Source organism: Capra hircus, assembly GCF_001704415.2.
Source record: "Capra hircus breed San Clemente chromosome X unlocalized genomic scaffold, ASM170441v1, whole genome shotgun sequence".
NCBI classification, from domain to species: domain Eukaryota; kingdom Metazoa; phylum Chordata; class Mammalia; order Artiodactyla; family Bovidae; genus Capra; species Capra hircus.
This window is the reverse complement of record NW_017189516.1, coordinates 16,264,753-16,287,674: the sequence shown is the minus strand read 5'-3', so window position 1 is coordinate 16,287,674 and position 22,922 is coordinate 16,264,753. Positions and strand designations below refer to the sequence as shown.

General features: G+C 40.5%; 1 protein-coding gene and 1 non-coding gene across 3 annotated transcripts in view; both read left to right on the top strand.

The window, feature by feature from the left end:
• CLCN5 (chloride voltage-gated channel 5) overlaps window positions 1-22,922 on the top strand; it is a 188,774-nt gene that overhangs the window by 154,463 nt on the left and 11,389 nt on the right. The window contains exons 1-8 of one of the 2 annotated variants that reach the window (XM_018043884.1): window positions 2,464-2,661; window positions 4,798-4,949; window positions 8,212-8,311; window positions 12,608-12,795; window positions 16,393-16,515; window positions 17,385-17,591; window positions 20,436-20,516; window positions 20,753-21,295. In XM_018043884.1, coding sequence (XP_017899373.1) covers window positions 4,845-4,949; window positions 8,212-8,311; window positions 12,608-12,795; window positions 16,393-16,515; window positions 17,385-17,591; window positions 20,436-20,516; window positions 20,753-21,295 — 1,347 coding nt within the window. In that variant the 5' untranslated portion in view covers window positions 2,464-2,661; window positions 4,798-4,844. Of the gene's footprint in view, window positions 1-2,463; window positions 2,662-4,797; window positions 4,950-8,211; window positions 8,312-12,607; window positions 12,796-16,392; window positions 16,516-17,384; window positions 17,592-20,435; window positions 20,517-20,752; window positions 21,296-22,922 lie in introns of those variants that run through there. The other variant, XM_018043883.1, reaches the window with a different exon arrangement.
• TRNAN-GUU lies at window positions 7,171-7,244 on the top strand. The gene has a single exon. It is a non-coding gene; the product is annotated as a tRNA-Asn (tRNA).

The following is a 22,922-nucleotide window of genomic DNA, read 5'->3' as shown; positions in this document are numbered from 1 at the left end:
GTACCAAAAACTAGTATGTCAAAGTGTAAAATAACCTAATAAGGTAATGCGAGTCTTATTAGAAGTGAATATATTCTGTAGTGGTCTTCAGATACTACACATAGAATCCCATTTAGTAAAGAAAACCTTGAAGGAGGCTTGTGAGGTTGGCCCTGTCATCCTCTTTAAGTAAGAAATACATACTTTCAGTTCTGATGAGATGGGTGAAACTGGAGCCAATTATACAGAGTGAAGTAAGCCAGAAAGAAAAACACCAATACAGTATACTAACACATATATATGGAATTTAGGAAGATGGCAATGACGACCCTGTATGCAAGACAGGAAAAAAGACACAGATGTGTATACCAGACTTTTGGACTCAGAGGGAGAGGGAGAGGGTGGGATGATTTGGGAGAATGGGAATTCTAACATGTATACTGTCATGTAAGAATTGAATCGCCAGTCCATGTCTGACATAGGGTGCAGCTTGCTTGGGGCTGGTGCATGGGGATGACCCAGAGAGATGTTGTGGGGAGGGAGGTGGGAGGGGGGTTCATGTTTGGGAACGCATGTAAGAATTAAAGATTTTAAAATTTAAAAAAAAATAAAAAAAAAAAAGTTTTACCCCCCCAAAAAAATTAAAAAAAAAAAAAGAAATACATACTTTTCTAAAAGTATAATTGTATAATACAGTCACACTTGAGTCATAGCTTTTGCTTTTTAAACTTGTTAGTTCTTTGCCACAATACTATCAGTTGCCGCTTCATTTTACTTCTTATTAGTGCTAGGTTAGTTCATCAAGAACTGAGATACTGTCATAGTGATGGACTGGACCAAAAGCATGTAGGTTCCATGAAGTGCCTCACATTTCCTAAGGTTTTGTTATATTGATATTTTAAGATTCATCAGGCCTTAAGAATTGATGAGAATAATCACAACATTTTGAAACACTATATTTAGATCTGATTATTGGAGTACACCGACTAGATTAATGTTTAACAGAGGCTGTTCTGTGCATTCACTTAGGTGATTAGGAGATGGCAATTTTCTTTTCTTTTTCTCCAGTTCTGTTGAGAAATAATTGACGTACATCACTGTATAAGTTTAAGGTATAGAGCAGGATGCTTTGATTTACATACATTGTGAAATGATTACGACAATGAGTTCAACTAACATCCATCTTCTCATGTTGTTGTTTAGTCGCTAAGTCATGTCTGAGTCTTTGTGACCCCATGGACTGTAGCCCACCAGGCTCCTCTGTGCATGAGATTCTCCAGGCAAGAATACTGGAGTGGGTAGCCATTCCCTTCTCCAGGGGATCTTCCCAACCCAGGGATCAAACCTGGGTCTACCTGCATTGCAGGCAGATTCTTTACCATCTGAGCCACCAGGGAAGCCCATCTCATATAGATAAAAGGAAAAGAAAGAAGGAAAGAAAAAGTTTTCTCCTTATGATGAGAATGCTTAAGATATACTCTCTTAACTTTCCTATATATATATATCAGTGTTACCTATATGTAGAGCACTACTGCTAAGAAACAACTCATTTTCTTGACTGCCTTCTGAGTTTTCAAAGTTACTAGGAGGTATTATTGATATATATATTGGAGAAGGAAATGGCAGCCCACTCCAGTGTTCTTGCCTGGAGAATCCCAGGGACGGGGGAGCCCGGTGGGCTGCCGTCTCTGAGGTCGCACAGTTGGACACGACTGAAGTGACTTAGCAGCAGGAGGTATTAAAGACCTGACTCTGTATGCTAAGTTCATATATGGTTCAGTTTTTCATAATTTTCTCTATAGAAAGACATAAGCTCTGTATATACAGTTTAAAGAATAATCATAATGTGAATACTCAGGTAACCCCTGCCCAGATTAAGAAAAATTGCCAGCCTTCCCAAAGCCCAACCTTCACCATGTGCTCCATCCAGAAGGTGACTCCCCTCTCTCCCTAGTCAGCTACTGTCTTTACTTTTGGCATTTTCTTGTTTCCCCTTATAATGTAGTCACTTACATGGGTATCCTAAAACCATATAACTTAGGTTTGTCTGTCTTTGAACTTACATGAATAAAATCATGTTATGTGCTCTCTTGTGTCTGGCATCTTTCATTCATTTCACTAATTTAGCTCGTTACTCTGGTGAGATTTTTATCTGTGTTATTGGTATCCAGTACATTAAAAAAAAAGCCTTTCCATATTTGCCTGTCTCTCTCTCCCTCCCCCTTTTAAAAATATTTAAGATCCCTGTAACTTTAAATGCTTTCTGATGTTTATACTTTGCCTTCTTAGATTTTCTGCTGAATGAGGTCTGAAAACCTTAAATTTGTCTGAATCCCAGTTTTCTGAACTGACCTGACTGCCTCTGGTTTGATGACATTTGTTTAGATGAGACTACATCTTTAAGGCTTCTGTGCTTGGTTAAAAATCTTCTTTCTCCAAGGCTGGTCCAAGGGTCTGGTCACGTGATTCCAACAGTGACATCACATTCTGACCGCCAGGGAACATTGGTGGTTCTTTAGGTGGTGTTTGTTCCTGTGAAAGGCAGAGAATACAGCAAGTGCCCTTCTAAAGCAGTTCAGACCGGGGCTCCTTCTGTAAAAGCTCCTCAACCTAAATGAGGAAATGCGGGCTGCCAAGGTTATTTCTTCTTTGAGGCAGAAAAAAAGAAAGCTGTGATTGAAGGTAAGCAGGCTTGAGCCTGGCCAAGGACCAAAGCATGACCCCAGGGAGAAGGGGGTCTGGAGAATCACAAGCAGTCTGTTGTCGGATTCTAATCACTGCCTGCTCTTTCCGAGCTGCCTGACAATTTGCGTTTATAATAGACTATCTACAAAGAAGGATGATTCAGTACTCATGTTACCCAGTGATGTAATAGGATTTTTTCTTTCCCGTTAGGAAGCTGTTGCAGATCTTCATTTCGTCTTAATATCCTTTGAACTGGGGGCCTCATTTGATACCTAGTGTAACATTAGATATCTAGTAGAAGCTTTTTAAAAATCAGTTTCACAAAATCCTTTGAAAATTTCTCCTGAAAGGAGCACACTTAAACCAGAGCAAATTCAATTGAAGCATTAACCTGCTTGAAAAAGTCAGTTTCTGGTTGGTTGGTGTCCTGTGTTCATGTCAGCATTTGTCTTGAGAATTGAAAGAGCTTGGTTCCCTCCTGCCCCACATACTTTAGCCTCTTTCTGCCCTCCTTTCCCAGCTGGCTGTTTCCCTCCAATCTCTCAGACAACACACCAGCATTCATCTTTATCAGTATGCCACTGACATGATAGGAAATGCTGAGCTGGTGATTCAGCAGCCAACCATTTCATGGTCAGGTATGCTTGAAGATACGGAAAGGACTTTGGTTAGGGGTTTTAAGATTAACTTGTTCACCTCCTCCACTCCACCCCACCTCACCCCCACTCTTACTGTGATTTGGATTCTGCAGCGCTTTTCCTTTCAGCTGTGCCTTGTTTGTGAAAGGTATGCTGAACTAGGTCTTTGGAAGACTTAAAATTTGTAAACCAGGTGCAACTTGAGTGTTAATTCAAACTTGTCCTTTGAGAGCACTCAAATTGTCTGTTAGGAGTTGAGAGTGAAGCTGAGGATGTCGCTGGGGGGAGACAAGGTCAGCTTGGGCCCACTTTAGCCTTCTCTGCAGAGGAGCTTATCATCAAACAGTCTGGATATAGCTTTGTTGCTGCCAAGGTTGGTGTTGCAAATGTGCGCTGTGGCTGGTTGAGTTCATTGATGGCATTACTCTGCATTTTTCCTCAGTGTGCATTTGCATGCATTCCTGAATACAGTTTTACATTTTGTGTTCAATAGTGAAATTTTGTTCTACCAGAGGATTGTGGAAATATTGTGAATAAGTTTGTTAAGTAATACTAAGTAAGCTTGTGTAAGTGCCACTTCTGAGTTTAAATACTTCTCCCTCATCCCAACGGTTCATCAGACAAACTTGGGCTCACCTGATATTTACTGGGTTGTGGCTGTGTGCTAGACACTGGAGAAGGCAATGGTGAATCAGAGATAGGGCTACCCTCAAAGAGCTTCTAGTCTAGAAAGGAAGATAAAGCATTTGCTTAAGTTATTATAGTAGAAGTGCTAAAAATGAAGCAGGTAAATGTGATTGTTGGCCAAATGGATATGTTTCTTTCAGTTGAAGGATCAGGGAGGGACCTGTCATTTCTGAGCCATGCACTTTTCTTTAAATGTCTACTTGGAAATCTTAGACTGTCCTGGCATACTCAGTAAAAGTTTCCACAGGCCCATGACATCAAGGATCAAAGTCTTATATCCATGGGAAGTGAAATATGTACATTCCAGCCAGCTTAACTCTGGAAGAGACCCACATGCTTTCTTTGGAGTCCCTACTCAGGCAAAAGCCACCTCTGAGGATTGAATTACTGCCTTGTAAATGCATTAATAAAATGGCTTCTGATGTAATTTGTCTGCAAAAACCTTTGACCCTTTTGTCTTCCTCCCCAAACATAAACTGAAATATCTAAACTGCTCCAAGCTCTTGTCTTTTGTTTCGTACATCCTTTTACCTTGTATTTCAACTCCTGTCAGTTCTCCCTTTGTACTGTCGTTCTCATCTGTCCCTTTCCATTCACACTGCCTCAAGACGCTCATCATTTTGTGCCTAAGCCACAAAAACCTCTGAATGTGAAGGATGTTCCTGCCAGGTGATCATTCTGCTTTATCAACATACCCTAACTAGTCATCTGATAGTTTCAGGGCTCACCTCCTGGTGCTCAAAAAAAAAAGGTATTAAAAACGTCCAGAGTGTCTGTATTACTAATATCTTCTTTCTGTTCAATCCAGAGAATAGGTCATACAATGGTGGAGGAATAGGTTCTTCAAATAGGATAATGGACTTCTTGGAGGAGCCAATCCCTGGTGTGGGGACCTATGATGATTTCAATACAATTGACTGGGTGAGAGAGAAGTCTCGAGACCGGGATAGGCACCGAGAGGTAAGACAAAAGATGCTTTGTGAGCTGAGTGTTAGGAAATATCAGAAGAAGTTGAAAATATATATTCTTTACATATATAACCCTCTACCCTGGATGTGGCTGAATTTTTTTTCTGTTGGCCATGTAGGGTTTTATTTTATTTTTATTTTTAAGGCATCTTGAAAATAATTTATATTTAATGATTTATCTTCCTATAGTGAGTGGTTAAAAAGGATCATTGGGTGTAAATGCCTATGTAGAAGGGTGAAAACAGTTGGTGGGAGGGACCAAAATAAATTTCAAAAATCTTTCTTCCCCATCTCATCTTTCTTTATGGTTTTCCCTTGAAGCAGAATTTTTACAACTAAGAAAAGTAAGTGGACTTTTTTTTTAAAGGAAAAGAGTGTTTACTGAAGCTTACAGGATAAACCTGTGATTATAGCTCTTTTACAAGTATAAAACCAAAGCACATTTACTCACTCAACTAAAAAAAACGGCAAGACCAATCAAACTCAAATCAATGACATTAATTTAGTATGATAGTTAATAGAAGTACTTAGAGCTATGGCTCAGTTTTGTTTTGAATATGACAAGAGAACCTCCCTACTTTTGTCTTTTCAAAGTAATGTGAAAACTTCTCAGAGTAGCCCACCAAGGTCATTTGCCTTTAACTTACTGCTGAGTATCATTTAAATCAGGGAATCACAATTTCTAGTCTGAGTCAGGAGCATGTGGAGAGCTTATTCAAAAGGTAGGGGGCCTCAGCCCCCATCATCCTGATTCAATGGGGAACATGTCTTCAACCAACAGTAGGTATGATTATTTTTTTTTCTTTCTTACTATTTCTGCTTTGAGTCCAAATTTAAAATTTGCTTTTTAAGTTGACTCCATCTTCTCCTGAGTTCCTGATTTCCTCCTCTCAGACCTGAGTGACTCTCCTGAGTCAGGTTCAGGTCACTTTTCATTCCTTTCCTGGCTCCTAACTGCTTTTCTCATGACCACCTGAGCCCAGGATTGTCCCAGGTACAGGTTTTAAGAAATTTCTTTGTAATCCTTAGATTTGTGATAATCCCACCGAGTTTTCTTCTCCTAACTCAAAAAGGTGATCTCTATAAAACATTTTGTTTTTTAATAAGATTCATGCTATTTGGGAACATATCCATATATTCTTTCTATTATATTAATTCATCAGGCAGACTTTAAAATATAGTTTTATAGCCTTAGAATTTTTTTCTCTATATAATTCAGAGTTTAGTTTGTCATCATTTGCTTATTCAGCATGTTACTCAGATTGGGAAAGCCACCTGTGATATGACAAGAGCACATTTCCCATTATATCAATATGGTTGTATCTGAGACACATTATATCAAATAATAATTCAGAATCAATTGAAATGTGTTTATCAAATGTTCAAGGAGACCTTTTTTAAGCATTAGCTGTTCATCATCTGAATGGAAACACTGTCAGGGAAAAGTGTCACCTCATCTACTTTCAGCATTTCAATTGGAAACTTAAAGTCATGAGTCTAAATGAAATTTTAAAGTGCTTTTAACATCTGCCTGCTAATGCAGGGAGATGCAGGAGGCACAAGTTCTATCCCTGGGTTGGGACGATCCCCTGGAGGAAGAAATGGCAACTCACTCCAGTGTTCTTGCTTGGAGAACACCACGGACAGAGGAGCCTGGCAGGCTATAGTCCATGGGGTTGCAAAGAGTCGAACATGACTGAGCAACTAAGCACAGCATAGCACATGCACACAATAATTTATTACTCATGATGTAGCTGTAGATCAAGATGGGGTAGCTCACTTTCCATTTCAAAGATAAGAAATAGAGGCCGAGAAAGGAGAAGTACTAATGCCAAAGTTGTCAGAATGCTTGGTTTTGAAATGTGAGCACCGAAGAGCTAAATTGACGAGGCTAGGGCCTAAAAAGGTAAAAATTTGTGTACCTCTTGATAGCTGCAGATATTCCCAGCAGGTTTTTGAAAATGAAAGAGATCATCCCTAATATCATTTAGGAACTATAATCACTGTACAGTTAGGGGTTTGTGGTATCAAGTCCTAGAATTTACCTGACCTGAATTACAGCCCCATGTAGTAAACTTCAGATTGTATTTTCACCACTCAAATAAGCCCATATTTATTTATTCTTTGAAAAACAATCAGACTATTTTCTGTGAGACCATTTTTGGACTATCTGATGTCCAGGCCAGAAGAAGACCACTACAGTAAGCAAAACAGGCTCTGTGGTGCAATCGGTTAGCGCGTTCGGCTGTTAACCGAAAGGTTGGTGGTTCGAGCCCACCCAGGGACGGTGGGGGTGCCATTTAAAAAAAAAAAAAGAAATTAGCAGCTAAGGGGCTTCCCTGGTGGCTTAGTGGTAAAGAATCTGCCTGCCAATGCAGGAGACGTGTTCAATCTCTGATCCAGGAAGATCCCACAAGCCAAGGAGCAACTAAACTAAGCCCATAAGTCTGCATGCCACAACTGTTGAGCCTGTGCTCTAGAGCCTGGGAACTGCAACTGCTGAGCCCACGGGCTGCAACTGTTGAAGCCCAGGCACCATAGAGCCCATAATACAGAACAAGAGAAGCCACCACAGTGAGAAGCCCATTCAGCACAACTAGAGAGTAGGCCCTGCTCTCCACAACTAGAGAAAAACCTGAGCAGCAGCGAAGACGTAGCACAGCCAACAACAACAAAACAATCTCTAGAAGGCTTCTCTGGTGGTCCAGTGGTTAAGAATCTGCCAGCCAATGCAGGGGACATGGGCTCAATCCCTGCTCCAAGAAGATCCCACATGTCATGGGGCAACTCAGCGCATGTGCCATAACTATGGAGCCTGCATGCCTGGAGTCTCTACTCTGCAACAAGAGAAGCCACTGCAGTGAGAAGCTTGCACACTGCAACAAAGAGTAGCCCCTGCTCACCACAACTAAAGAAAGTCCATGTGCAACAACGGAGACCCAGTGTAGCCAGAAATAATAAATAAAAGACAAAGGCCTTATTAAAAGCAAAAGAAATTAGCTACTGAATAGGGAAGCCTTGAATAAGGTACTTGCAGGCATTGCAATACTGGAGATAAAGGTGGGGTTTGGTAAAACAAAGTTCAATAAACCTCAAAGTTCTTGGTGACTTTGGTTCAGCCAAAGATTTGAGAAGTAACTCTAAATTGGTCTCCTAATCAATAAGTTTGTCTTTGTGTTTCTTTATTGCACATTTTGATGTGAAAAAGCAAGGGTGTGTGTAAAATCTATCAATGTTTTCTCATTTCTCCCTAGATTACCAACAAAAGCAAAGAATCAACATGGGCCTTAATTCACAGTGTGAGCGATGCTTTTTCTGGCTGGTTGTTGATGCTACTTATTGGGCTTTTATCAGGTATGGTAAACCATGTTAACTTTCTAAACAGATTTCCTAAAATTGTGGTGTGCCCGTTCCCCAAGTCATGAACTGAATTGAATGCTGTGCCTTATTGTTTTCCTACATGAAAGAAATCACTCATGGACCTTTTGGAAGCTTGATGACCTCAACTGTAAAGAGGTATTGATACCTCATCTCCTTCATTAAATAAATGAGATTAAATAAGGAAACACATTTAAGTGTATTTGTATACTATAAAATATTGTACCCATCTTAAGGTGCTGTTAGCCCTGACTTTTGGAGCTTATCTTGAGGAAGAACCTTTCTGTTGGAGATGGGGTTTTTATTTTGTTGTTTTCATTTTGCGGGGGGAGGGGTGGGAGCAACTCTGACTGGCAGGATCTTGATCTCTGACCAGGGATTGAACCCATGCCCTGGCAGTGAAAGCATCAAGTCCTAACCACCGGACCACCAGGGAATTCCCAGTTGTCTTTTTAACATATCCCACATGGGTAAAGAACCTGCCTCCAATGCAAGAGACCTGGGTTCGATCCCTGGGTCAGGAAGATCCCCCAGAGGAGTGCATGGCTACCCACTCTAGTATTCTTGCCTGGAGAATCCTATGGACAGAGGAGCCTGGTGGGTGATAGTCCATGGGGTTGCAAAAGAGTCAGACATGACTGAGTGACTAAAACTTACACTTTCTTTCACGTTGGATTTAGGAAAGAAGATGTAGAAGAGGACTTCTTGAAAGATTTTTGTAGTTACTTCTTAAACATCTTCTCTCTTCATTTAGGGTTAAAATATGTAGGACATGACTCATACCCTTAAGGGGCCTACACTCTTATTCTTTCATGGTGATTGAGTACTGGGATGGTACTACCTTTTCCTGCCTTCTCCATCAAGCTCCTAAGCCACTCAACTATATGGTCTATCTAGGAATAGTGTCGGAGAAGGCAATGGCACCCCACTCCAGTACTCTTGCCTGGGAAATCCCATGGACGGAGGAGCCTGGTAGGCTTCAGTCCATGGGGTCGCTGGAGTTGGACACAACTGAGCGACTTTGCTTTCACTCTTTACTTTCATGCATTGGAGAAGGAAATGGCAACCCACTCAAATATTCTTGCTTGGGGAATCCCAGGGATGGTGGAGCCTGGTGGGCTGCCATCTATGGCGTCGCACAGAGTCGGACACAACTGAAGCGACTTAGCAGCAACGGCAGTAGGAATAGTATACTTGCTTTGCAATACAGCTTCAAAACAGGTCCCTAAGCAGGCTTCCCCTCCTGTGGCGGCAGCAGAAAACCAAGAATACCAGGCAGAAATGCTGAGATTTATATTCCCATGGCATTAAAAAAAATGGGTCTAGGAAGACTAGGAATAATGAGCTAAAATAGAAGTTAGGTGGGAAATCAGGAGGTGGTTGGGATGGAATGGTAGTTAACAGCATAGGCTCTAGTTTGTGGCTTCTTGGATTTGAATCCCAGCCCTACCGATCGCTAGTTTTGTGACTTTAGGCAGATTTCTTAACCCTTGAAAGCTTTAGTTGACTGACTTGTAAAATAGGGATAATAAAAGTACCTATTTTGCAAGTTTGTTGTGAGAATTAAATGAAGTACAACATGTATAGCACTCAGCACAGCACCCAGTTGTTCACAAGCTCCTGTTACTTAGAGATAATTCATGAGCCGTGGCGTATAAAATGATCCCAGCAGCTAGTGGGAGCTGCTGCCATTCTGTCATAGCACCCCGCAGCCCCATCTCCCGATCTCCCGTCAGTGGGCTCCTCGGGGGGACATGCAGGGGATGTTCACCATGTGCCACATTGTTTACATAAAACACCCCCATTTTTCTTGAACGCTGTGGCATTGCCCTTGCCTCTCCAATGCATAGAAACTAACTCTCCACTATCCCACCCCTTGTTTCTTCGTCATGGGATAGGAAACTAAGATCCAGTAGGCTTGTTTACCCCCAGGTACTTTTGAGGCATCAGGCTGCCACATAGTAAATCCGGTTTGTTATTTGATTCATTCTGTGCGCTTTGGTAACAGCTCGTGTGTTACAGCCGAATCTGGTGACTATCCTGTGTTTTCTACGTTAGTTAAATCTCTGCAGGTCCATTTGCTAAAAAAAAAAAAAAAATCACAGCAAATAAGAAACTGTTCATTCATAACAGAGTTTTCAAAGATTATTTCTGGGCCAGGGGTCAGCAAGCTTTTTCTATAAAGAGCCAGACTAAGTATTTTAGGATTTGTGGGCCAAATGGTCTCTATAACACAAATGTGGCCATAGATAGTAGGTACACAAACAAACTGGACTGTGACCAAGAAAAGCTTTATTTAAAAATGCAGAGGTGGATTTGACCCTCAGGCCATAGTTTTCCAACCCATGGTCTGGGGTGTTAATGCTGCACATTCTCTGGCTCGTACAGAAGAGAGAATGTGGTCTGGACAGTTTAGAGCTGGCTCATAATAGACTGAGTGGGCTGTAATGTCAAATATTACACAGAGGCTGAAGAGAAGGAAGGGGGCTGAGAAAGGGTTATATAGTTTAGCAGTTAGGAGGATACAAGTGACCTTGAAAAAAATCTTAGATAAATATTAGTAGCCAGATTTTTTTTTTTTTCTTTTGGCTGCACCTAGTGGCATGCCCGATCTTAGCTCCTGGACCAGGGATTGAACCTGGGCCCTGGCAGTGAAAGCACCAAGTTCTAACCACTGGACCACCAGGGAGTCCCAGGAGCCAGATTTCAAGGGGAGGCAACCATTGTAGAAGTTTTGGAGCTACTGGGTAGTCATTGGAAGGAGAGCAGGGACAGAAGCATGAAATGATAGCATGGACAGCTGGAAGCACTGCATTCTTTAGGGTAGGGGAAACCTGCTAAAATTTGTAACCAGGGAAGAAACCAACTGGGAAAAGAAGAGGGAGACATAGAAGGGAGGACAGGATGCAGGGTACCAGGGTTAGGTAGAATAAGACGTACACACATGAAACAACCAGAGAATTAGCCAAACTCTTTAACATCACTTAGTTTTCTGAATTCAGGCAATAAGTGCAATAGGGTTTAGAAGGAAGAGACGATGGGGGCTGGCTGGAGTAGCCGAGAGTAGGTTCAAACAGTTTGTCAGATTTGACTAGGTTGTTCAAGTGTGTAAATAACCTGTATTAACACTCTTAGCACCTACCAAAACATATACACGGTATAGCCTCCAGTCTTTTGGAACATAGGCGTAATATCCTCAACTTTTTAATGTATGTCTTGTCACTAGGTGGTCAGTGAATATTTTTCTTCCCCTCATACACACAGGGTATTTTGTTTTTAAGCATTGGAGAGCAACAATAGAAGCAGTGTGTCTGAATGCAGGAACAGTCTGGGAATTCAGGGGCTGTGAATTTTATGATGTCTTTGCTATTTCCCTAAAGCACGATTCTAAACCATTTAATTTCTTTATTCCAGTGTTTCTTCATCTGGATAACAGAAATGATGAGAAGGCCAGAATTGAAAGTATTATAACTATCTTAACCCAATCAGTCTATTAGCCATAGTGCACGAATCCTCATAATCCTCATAATCATTCTCATAATTTTCTTTGAGGAATGATCTATATAAAATATCTTTTGCTTCTTCTCACTAAGAAAACCAGTTCATGCCCTAGGCTCAGGAGGCTTCAGCCTGCCTATAGCTTCATCTCATCTCTCATGTACATCACAATTTCTGCTTTTATAAATTCCATTCCCTTAGCCTAGAATGCTTTCCTGCCATTGCTCAAATTCCCTCGTTCCTGGTGCCAAATCAGTATCAAGACTGAGCCCTTCTCCTCATAGTCTTCATCAACTGCCCCCATCAAGCCATCTCAAATACATGCCATATAATATTCTTCAACATGGACAGTTCACATTTTCTCAGTCTTATGTATAAAGTAGGAATAAAACAATCTTTAATAAACTTGACTTTCTTTATGGATCAGTCTTCATCAACTCTCAGTCAAAGCAGAGTCTTTGCCAGGTGAGGCAGCTAAAAGTCAAATCCACTCACTCCTCACCCCAACCCAACCACTTTGCTCTCTTCTAAGTTTCCCATATAGAAATTCTGCAGACACAGTGTTTAGTGTAGACAATGCTTTTTCCCCTCTTGAACAGGCATTTGAAACAGGTAAAATCTATCAGAGATAATAGGTAAGAAGTAAGCAGACAATCAGGTTGCAGAAGGAGGTTGCAAACAGAATGAAAATGTGTATAGTTGTCCATTATTGTGATTCCTTTTCCCTTATTTTCTCTTACAACCGTAACCTTTCCTTCACTTCCCTCAAATCAGGTTCCCTAGCTGGCTTGATAGACATCTCTGCTCACTGGATGACAGATTTAAAAGAAGGTATATGCACATCAGGAATCTGGTTTAACCATGAACACTGTTGCTGGAACTCCAACCATGTCACCTTTGAAAATAGAGACAAATGCCCAGAGTGGAATAGCTGGTCCCAGCTTATTATCAGCACAAATGAGGTAACACATGGTGAAGATCTCTGAATTGCTGACTTAATCATTCTTACATTTACTTGTCCTCGTGCCAGTTGTGGAATCTTCCTTTACTTTCCTTTTCAGGAAAAGGGGAACCAGTGCCAGCTGCCTTTCTCTGTGGTTTAAGTGCAGCGTTGTTTCTGTATCTTCTGACATGTGGAGTTTGATGCTTATACAACAAAATAATTTTTTTGCGTATTTTTAACAAACCGTGTTTCTTCTTAGTACACGGTGTGACTGAATCTTTCTCTAGTAATTTCCGTAGAAATGCCATAGTCAGCCAACAGATAAGCTATAATTTCTAACAAAAAATGGAATGGGTTAAAAATGTGTTTAAGCAGATTTTCCTGAGCATTGTATTAGAACATTAAAAAAATATATATTCCTTAGCAAAATAGCAGAAACCCAGGGATAAAATTGTTCATGGCCCCCTTTTGAAATTAAAATTTCATTTGTCCTTGTCTTCTAGCAAATCGTTTTGGATATAAAAGTAACTTTGTTTTTCAGTTCCTTACCTTTCTCTTACTACTTGATCTGTGTGTTAGAGCTCTCCTACTGAACACAAAAGTGCATGAAATAACTCTCAACTCCCAATTCCACTCTGGCTTCTACACAGGTACTTCTAAAACAGGTACCATCTCAGCTCACTCCTCATCTACTATGTTAGGAAAGTGAGAAGGACAAGACTGGAATAGTTGTTTGTACTTTTAAAATGTATTTTCATACCTACTTTGGTCCACAAACAATTGAAGGGCACACCACCCCCCTAGACTCAGTCAAGGCAAAAGTAGGGTAAGAAAATAATGTCAGAAATAAGAGTATTTATGTACATATCTGACTATGCATATTGGCTTGTGAAAGAGGTCAATTAGAGGATTAACTGCGTACTATACGTGTGAGAAGTTTATGTTTGTGCTTCTCAAACCGGGTTAAGGTCAGCGTACTGGAGGGTATGTGAAACCTCAGCATATGTGCTCTGTGCCTCCCCAGAGTATCAGTGTTTATTTGGAAGAAATTTTTTTAAAAAAATTAAATGTAAACAGTTGTTATAAAGGAATGAAGGATTTCCATGTTTAAAATAAAACAGAATCTCTATTTCAGCTCTGCTCCTGTCTGGGTACCCCACCCCCATCCTCTCGGATGGAGAAAAGTTTGAGAAGCCCTGGAATTTAGCATGAGTCTGTGTGTGTGTGTGTGTGTGTGTGTGTGTGTGTGTGTGTGTGTGATTCCCTTGATTTTTTAAAACTCTTTCATTTTTGAAGTAGTTATAGATTCCCAGGAAGTTGCAAAGCAAGGTACGAGAAGGTTCCCATACCCTTCACCCAGCCTCCCCCAGTCATGACATAAGTGTGTGTGCATTTGTGCTAAGTTGCTTCAGTTGTGACTGACTCTGGAACCCTATGGTCTGTAGTCTGCTAGGTTCCCCTGACCATGGGATTCTCCAGGCAAGAATATTGGAGTGGATTGCCATGGTCTCCTCCAGGGGATCTTCCCAACACAGGGATCAAACCAGCGTCTCTTATGTCTCCTGCATTGGCAGGCAGGTTCTTAACCACTAGCACCACCTGGGAAGCCCCTAACATTTAAGTGTTTGTTGTTGGCCAGTCCCTCAGTCATGGCTGACTCTGTGACCCCATGGACTGCAGCATGCCAGGCTTCCCTGTCTTTCATCATCTCCCACAGTTTGCTCAAACTCATGTCCATCAAGTCGGTGATGCCATCCAACCATCTCATCCTCTGTCATCCCCTTCTCCTCCCACCTTCAATCTTTCCCACCCTCAGGGTCTTTTCCAGTGAGTTGGCTCTTCACATCAGGTGGCCAAAGTGTTTATAGTACACTAGCAAAACAAAGAATGTGACATTGTTGCAACCTGCAGACCTTATTTTCACCCATTTTATGAGCATAGAAGAGAAAGAAGGGGAAGGAGAGAGAGAGTGAGTGTGTATGTGCAGGCGCACAGTTCACTGTAATTTTAGCACGTATATAGATTTGTGTAGCCACCGCCACAATCAAAATGTAGAAGTGTTATTCCATCACCACAAGGCTCCCCAAAGCTACTCCTTTAGAGCTATGTATATGTGTGTTTAAGTGTTCCAACCATAACTTTCAAATTGGAGATTTGCTTAGGTGATAACTTTCTCTGGCTGTCCTTTTAATGAGTGAAATCCTTACCTGGGGAGAGTTAGTTCTGGGTTTTAAAGAGTTCTGCTGCCAAGAACTTGGCCTCCTGGTCTCTGCCTCTAGTCAGTTTCAGCCATTTTCTCCTTTTCTTCCCCTTTCCTCTTTGTTTCCTCCTCATAGAGTATTCTTCCTCCCTAGCTACATTCTAAAGGCCAAGAGAGAGCAATCGTTTGTTCCTCTCAGGGACTAAAATAATGGGAACCCTATGTCAAAATTATAACTCAGAAAAAAAAAAACCTAAGTGTTTTGGTTCTCCTTGTCTAGGTCAATGAATTTTTTTGATAGTGTTTTAGGTTTTAAGGGGCTTCCCTGGTGGCTCAGAGGTTAAAGCATCTGCCTGGAATGCGGGACATCTGGGTTTGATCCCTGGGTCGGGAAGATCCCCTGGAGAAGAAAATGGCAACCCACTCCAGTACTCTTGCCTGGAGAATCCCATGGAGGGAGGTTTTAAGACAGCAAAAGTCCACTGAGTTTTATGATCCATGTAATTTGAGTGAGTTTCAACTTCTAACGTTTCTGTCATCAAGTGTCGTATGCCAATGTTCAAAATATTGTTTGTTTGTTTTTTTTTAGGCATAGCTATTTTGCAAGGCTTTTAATGGTGGTGAATCCTTACTAATGGTCAAAATTAGATTTCTTTTCTGGCAGACTTCATTATAATATATAATAATATATATATATTCTGATATAAGAATAAGTATATTATTTCCATTTTTAAAAATAGTCATCTCTGTTTTATTCTTTGGGCTGACATCTCACTGATTTTATCTGACGGTCACAGCCCAAAATGTTTTACTGCATATTCTTGTTGCTACTCAACGACTACACCTTTGCTACTACACTGGCAAAATTCTCTCAAAGATGTGGTCATCTCTACAGAATATCATTGCTTATTTTAAGAAAAACACCCAAGAATTTTATAACCGCCTGTGAGAATTTGACACCAAGGTAGGTAGTAGCCAAAGGTGAATTTAATGGAATTCTAGAGCCAGCCTTCGCTTGAAATGTGTAGCCAAGGTTCAGCCATTCCAATAAAAGGACTGCTAAGACTTTTAATGAAATCGACATATATATATATATATTATGTCGATTATATTTTGACTACAAAATCTATCAAAGCACTCATATAGAAAGTGAATTTACATTTTCATTCTTGTCCATCCTTAGAAGCCATCCTCACTTTCCTTTGGGTGGAACAAAGCCTCTCATTTTCTGTAGCAAATGAGCTGACAGTGTTTTATTAGTTGCTTTGCTGGCAGTCTGGAAGAAACATTTTGATCAATTTAATATTGTTTGTTTGTTTTCTGACCTCCTCTCCTGAAAACCCATTACTTAAGAGCTGCATGCCTCACTGAGGTTGTCTAGGCTAAAACCAACTTCTTTCTTTTCCCCTGTTCCAGGGAGCCTTTGCCTACATAGTCAATTATTTCATGTACGTCCTCTGGGCTCTCCTATTTGCCTTCCTTGCTGTATCTCTTGTGAAGGTGTTTGCGCCTTATGCCTGTGGCTCTGGAATCCCTGAGGTGAGTCTCTAAAATGGTTTATAATGGTTTATAAGTGGTAACAACAATTAATCCTTTTTAGTTGAAACCATTTAATATGTATTCCAGCATATACTGCAGTTGAATATTAAATGAGATCAGATCCCGAGGCAGTCTAAGGCCTTTCTAGATCTTCCCTTAAGTTTCCTCCCAGACTGGGCCACATATGCATTTAAAGGGAGTTGATTCCTAGCCTCCTACGGGTTCCTGGTGAAACAGCCCCCTGAAGAATTCCCTGACTCCCTAACCAAGAAGCTTTTAGAGTAGATCGCAGGATTCTGGTCTGAAAAAATAGTGGTACTGTCAACTTTTTTAGAGCAGAAGAAATGGAACTATTTTGCTACATTTTTTACAACATGATTTGGGCTAGAAGGAGGGTGATTAAAACCCTATTTCTAACGACTTTTGGTTTAGATTACTTGATAGTGACAGAAACCACTGAGATTTTAGGTTACCTGGATGGCCTTGCCTCTCTCTGTTTCCTGATCAAGTGATAGCTACAGATTTTTTGGCTGAGAGTCAAGGCTATGCTAGTAAGGGAAAGTAAGAAAAACACCCTCCCTCTCAGCTGCCCCTTCTCTACACACATGCACTCTCATACTTAACAGTACTCCCTTGCCCAGCTATCACATGCCACCCCCCCACCCCCAAAAGAAAAGGGAACATAAAAGTTTTAAGAACATTTCTCATTTTCTTGGTCTCCTGGGTCCCCTCCCAAACTTGAATCACTATTTCAAGCTTTTATGTATCACTTGTTTAAAAGGTGCAGTTTCTATAATGAGGACCAGATTTATTGCTTCTTAGCCTTGTTTCCTTACTTACTCTGTGTTCAATCTGTTTTTAACCTGCAGATAAAAACTATCTTGAGTGGTTTCATTATTAGGGGCTATTTGGGTAAGTGGACCCTGATGATCAAAACCATCACACTGGTACTGGCAGTGTCATCTGGCCTGAGCCTGGGCAAAGAGGGCCCCCTAGTGCACGTGGCTTGCTGCTGTGGGAACATCCTATGCCACTGCTTCAACAAATACAGGAAGAATGAAGCCAAGCGCAGAGAGGTAATAACAAATGACTTTACCAGTGTCTCTTTTTTTTTTTTTTTTGGTGAGAGCACAAATGGTACAATCTGGGATGAGAATTGGGGGATTCTACTGGTGTTAATGCAAATACTCTTTGACCCAAAAGTTCCATTTCTAGAAATTTATCCTGCAGACATTCTACCACGTGTGCACAAAGGTGTGTGGGGATAGTCAGTGCAGCATCTGTCAACATCGTGAAAAACTGAAGCAATCCAAATGGCCATCAGTGGGGGACTGACTGAATAAACAATATTCTGTCCATACTCTAGAATCCTATGCAGCTCTTAATGAGATAATGCTAGGTATACTAACATGGAATGATGGCTATAAAATACCATTAAACTTTGAAAAGCCAATCTCAGAATAATGTGTATAGTAAAAGTCAGTTAATGTTTCTGTTAAGTGTGTATATATGCTCCTTGAAAAAATGGCTGAGAAGTGGTTTCACCCCAAACTGTTAAAAAAAAATGTCTACTTCTGGTGAGGGGGAAAGTGAGGTAGATGCTAGTAAGGAAGAAGTAAAGACTTTAACTTTTTATAATATATAATTCTATATAAGCATGTGCGATTTCTGTTACAAAATAAGTTGAAGAAATAATGGAAGCCTTTTAAAAGAAGTTTATTCCTGTGAAAGAATATAAGTTCAGCATGTGTTTCAGATGCCAGCTTTTATATCTTTTATTTCTACCTAACAGCATACTGTATTTGTTTCTCTGTATTCTATTTTTCTCTCCCTGCCCTCCACCTCTGCAAATTAGTCCCACTGAAATATCTCTATAGTTGTTCTCATGTTTATACAGTTGTTAATATGTGTCATTTTGAGGAGGAAGACCATTTTTTAAGAAGTTCCAATTCATTGGTTACTTTTTTCCTGCTATAATTAAGAATTTGAGAAAATAATGGTTCTTGCTTTTTTTCCCCCCTTGAATTACAAAGAAATCACATATGGAATGGGTCAAGACCAAGGTTATTTCATTGAAGAGGATTTTTCACAAAATTAGAACCTCGTGATTTATTCTGAAAGCAAAAGCAAAATTCCCCATAAGACTCAGAAGAAAACTCAAAGATATTGAAATTTCAAATATGGAATACATTTTGATGGTTCAAGGGGAAAAATTCCTGGCAGGAGAGGTAGGCTAGCAGGAGAGAGAGAGGAAAATCTGAGTAGGTTGTTTAGCTATCTGTCAAATACATAAAGGCAGTCTTATATTGGTGAAGTTGTTAGATAGGAGTAATGTACAACAGAAGCTAAAGAGATTAAAAAAAAAACACATTTTAACTGGCAAGAATAAAGTGTTGATTGTTGCTGGTTTTGCATAAGTAGAGGTGACTTTGAAACTGTAGATTGGTGATTACTTTCATTTTATTTCATATAAAATTGGCATTTTTGTTCAAACAGTTTTTATAAAATGAAAGAAGAGTTTGATTTGGTTGTTTTTCCGTACAGATATCATATATTTCTAACTAAACTCATAAATAGTTGAATATGTCATTCACTTCTTATTGCTTATTTAGAGTTTGCAGTTATTTTTTCCTGGTGTTCTCATCATCAGCAGTAACCCTTTTATGGCCTCGGGCCTTGTCATAGTGGCCAGATGGTTGAGCGTAAAATAGAGATTTGAGAAAGAAGGACATAGATAGACTCCACTCCACAGCTTATTGGCCAGTTCAAGTCTTCCTGTCCCTCGTAATTCATCCTAAACAAAGTCACTGAAATCCCCTTTCTGAAGTTCTGTGTTAAGTGTCCTCATCCTTCTTAGATGAAAGCCATTCTAGTCTTAAATTTCAAAGTCCTCCTCAGCTAGCACCAGAGATCACTTTTCCCCACACCCTTCATTTTCCTGGGCCATCTTGCACTTCCAGAAAAACCTACCTATTTGCCAAGAACCATTTTATTTTTTCTTTAAAAACTGTCAGTTTTATTCAACTTCCTTTTAAAAATAGCTCCTTGATACCACACATCATATATCACTCCACAGCAACCAGAATCCAACAAACTGACTTTCTTGGTCTATTAATTCTGGCGTGTTGGTGTGTTTATCATGCACTTTTTACATTCACATGCCTAAGGCTACTGCATAAAAAGATGGTACTCTTGAAATATCACTTGCTCTCTTTCCCCACCTCCTTGTCCTTTTTAATTTCTCTCTGACAGCTTCTTCTTCTTTCTCTCTCTCCTTACCCTTTTCCTTGCCACACCTAGACACACTTAGGTCTTAGGACTGTTCCCTTCAAAATCTATCCCCAACTTTGCTTCAAGTCACCCTCCTATTTCTGTTTCCATCGGTTACTAGGTGTGGAGTAGGGCACATAGTACAGGAAACTCTAAATACCTCTTGTCTGAATATTTGCAGTTTCTGATTAGCTGTGAGCCAATCGTTATTTCAAGTTTGTATCATTAGAGCTATCTTTAAAATCTCATTTTAAAAGCTTTTCTTTATAAAGAAAGTGCTATGTAAATTACATAACTGGAAATACTTCATTTAGGTGGTGAATAGGTCTTACAGACCATAAATCAGTTGTGGAATTGGGAGTATGGGGGATGGGAGCATAATTTGGAATCAAGTACATGCCTAAATTAATTACAAAGGCAAGGCCCTCTACGTGTTCCAGCATGTGAACCATGTGTTCAAGATTCAGCAGATAATGTTTGCTCTCAAAGTAAATATATGTTGAACTTCATTTTTGATAAGCTGGGTATAGAGCAGGTAAAGTTTTCTTTGTTTTGTTTACATTTGGTAGCCACCAATATTCCCTTTAAAATGTGACTGAAGGTAGGAACGTGGCCTTATCCTATCACTAATTTTGAGTTTTGGATCATAGGTCTTGTCAGCTGCCGCTGCTGCTGGTGTATCTGTAGCCTTTGGGGCACCTATTGGTGGAGTATTATTCAGCCTAGAAGAGGTAACTGCTTTTGTCTGTCTGTAGAGCCACACTTGTGATTTTGTGCCAGGAATTCTGGCCATTGTCTATGTATACTGTAGTCCCGAATTGCTCTGCCCAACTCTAGTGCTTTGCCACGGGACTGGAAATTTCCAGGCCATTTTCATCCTTAGCTCGAATTGTCACAGCACAATTTTTCACCCCAAATAGTTCCTGCATATTGACTTGAGTTGATTTTCTCGCTTTTTCTCCTATAGGTCAGCTACTACTTTCCCCTCAAAACACTGTGGCGTTCATTTTTTGCTGCTTTAGTGGCAGCATTCACTCTACGCTCCATCAATCCGTTTGGGAACAGCCGCCTGGTTCTATTTTATGTGGAGTTTCACACCCCATGGCATCTCTTTGAGCTTGTGCCCTTCATTATGCTGGGCATATTTGGTGGTCTGTGGGGAGCTCTTTTTATCCGCACTAACATTGCCTGGTGTCGGAAGCGGAAGACTACCCAGTTGGGCAAGTATCCTGTTGTAGAGGTTCTTGTCGTGACAGCCATCACTGCCATCCTGGCTTTCCCCAATGAGTATACCCGAGTGAGCACAAGTGAGCTCATCTCTGAGCTGTTCAATGACTGTGGCCTCCTGGACTCCTCCAAACTCTGTGATTATAAGAACCGTTTCAACACAAGCAAGGCGGGTGAGCTGCCCGACAGACCAGCTGGCGAGGGCGTCTACAGTGCAATGTGGCAGCTGGCCTTGACACTCATACTGAAAATTGTCATCACTATATTCACCTTTGGCATGAAGGTGAGGAGATTCTTTTGGTCCTTCCTGGATATTTGTGTGTCTGTAGGTTTTCAGGGCAAAGCCAAGATACCATAAAATTCTCATAGTTCATGGGGTATGTCCAGCTTCACCCAGCATTGTCCACTAACCCACCCCAGGCCCCTTTTACCCGCACATATCCTCAATATCCTCATAACTTCTTAGACAATTGTATGGCTATCTAAAATTGCCCAAGCCTAGTTTTAGGCCAAATGTAAACCTCAGTGATGAGATTTTAAAAGTAGAAATGTTTTCTCCTTTTCTGTGGAAAACATATTTTGCCACTCAAAAAGGATGGTGAGGTATTTATCCCAGTGCATTTTGTATCAAAACAATATCTGACCAGCACATATTTGGTCCTTATAAAGTGGCTTTGGCGTTTACCAATAAAGCAAAGTAGTTGGTTGAACCAGATAAAGTTGCCAACCATTTTAACCACTGAAATAGCAATTTCATATGGTTTAACCCAATATATAGCTAAATGTATTTTTTATAGTTGTTAATAGTGTCCAATTATCAAGAACTTCATAGGTGACCCTAAATTAATACTTAGATTATCAAAAGCTGACATCAGGGCAGTATCTTTTATTTTCAGTACTCATGATAATTTCCATGTGTCAGAAGAAATCAAGAAGGAAAATCTGTATTTTCCTCATCTTCCTTGGTTTTTATGTGTCCAGGCAACAATACTGGAGTGGGTTGCCATTCCCTTCTTCAGGGGATCTTCCAGACCCGGGGATATTCCTGACCCGGGGATTGAACCTGAGTTTCCTCCATTTCAGGCAGATTCTTTATCTGTAGCCACCAGGGAAGCCCTTCTTTTCTTTAGCACTCAACTACCAGTGTATTTGCTCTATTCTCTAGAGAAATAGATTCAAAACAGAAAATAAGGGCCAACAATGCAGTTTAGGGAGTACACTAATCTCTGAATTCATATCCATCCTCAACATGTTGAACAGATTTGCAGTGCTTCTTGAGTTACTTTGCACCTCATGGCTTCATTCTTTCATTTAAAAGTGAATTTGCAGACCATCAGACCCACCCCAATTCAAATATATTCTAGAATCAAAGCTATTTTAAAATAATCTGCTGTTTGGGTTATCCCTGTCATCATTTTCCCTCTCTTAGCACAGAAAATTGACAATGCATTATTGTATCCTGGTGGTGGTGGTTTAGTCCCTAAGTCATGTCTGACTCTTGCAACCCCATAGACTGTAGCCCACCAGGCTCCTCTGTCTATGGAATTTCCTAGGCAAGAATAATAGAGTGGGTTGCCATTTCCTTCTCTAGGGGATCTTCCTGACCCAGGGATTGAACCCTTGTCTCCTGCTTTGCAGCTGGTTTCTTTACTGACTGAGCCACCAGAGAAGCCCCAGTTACATTCTAGGAGTTCAAAAAGAAAAGAGGAGACAGATGGGGGTTCCTTTTTGGGGATAGTCATGCAACCATAGTCACTACCTCATTAAAAAACTAATTTATTCTTTCTTTTATACTGTTAAACTGAAACCTCATATGCCATCCTTTTTGTGTGGGCAGTGGGTCAAGATTCAATACATGAGAGTGATTAGAAGCATTACATTTAAACCCATCACCAACATTTACTAAATCT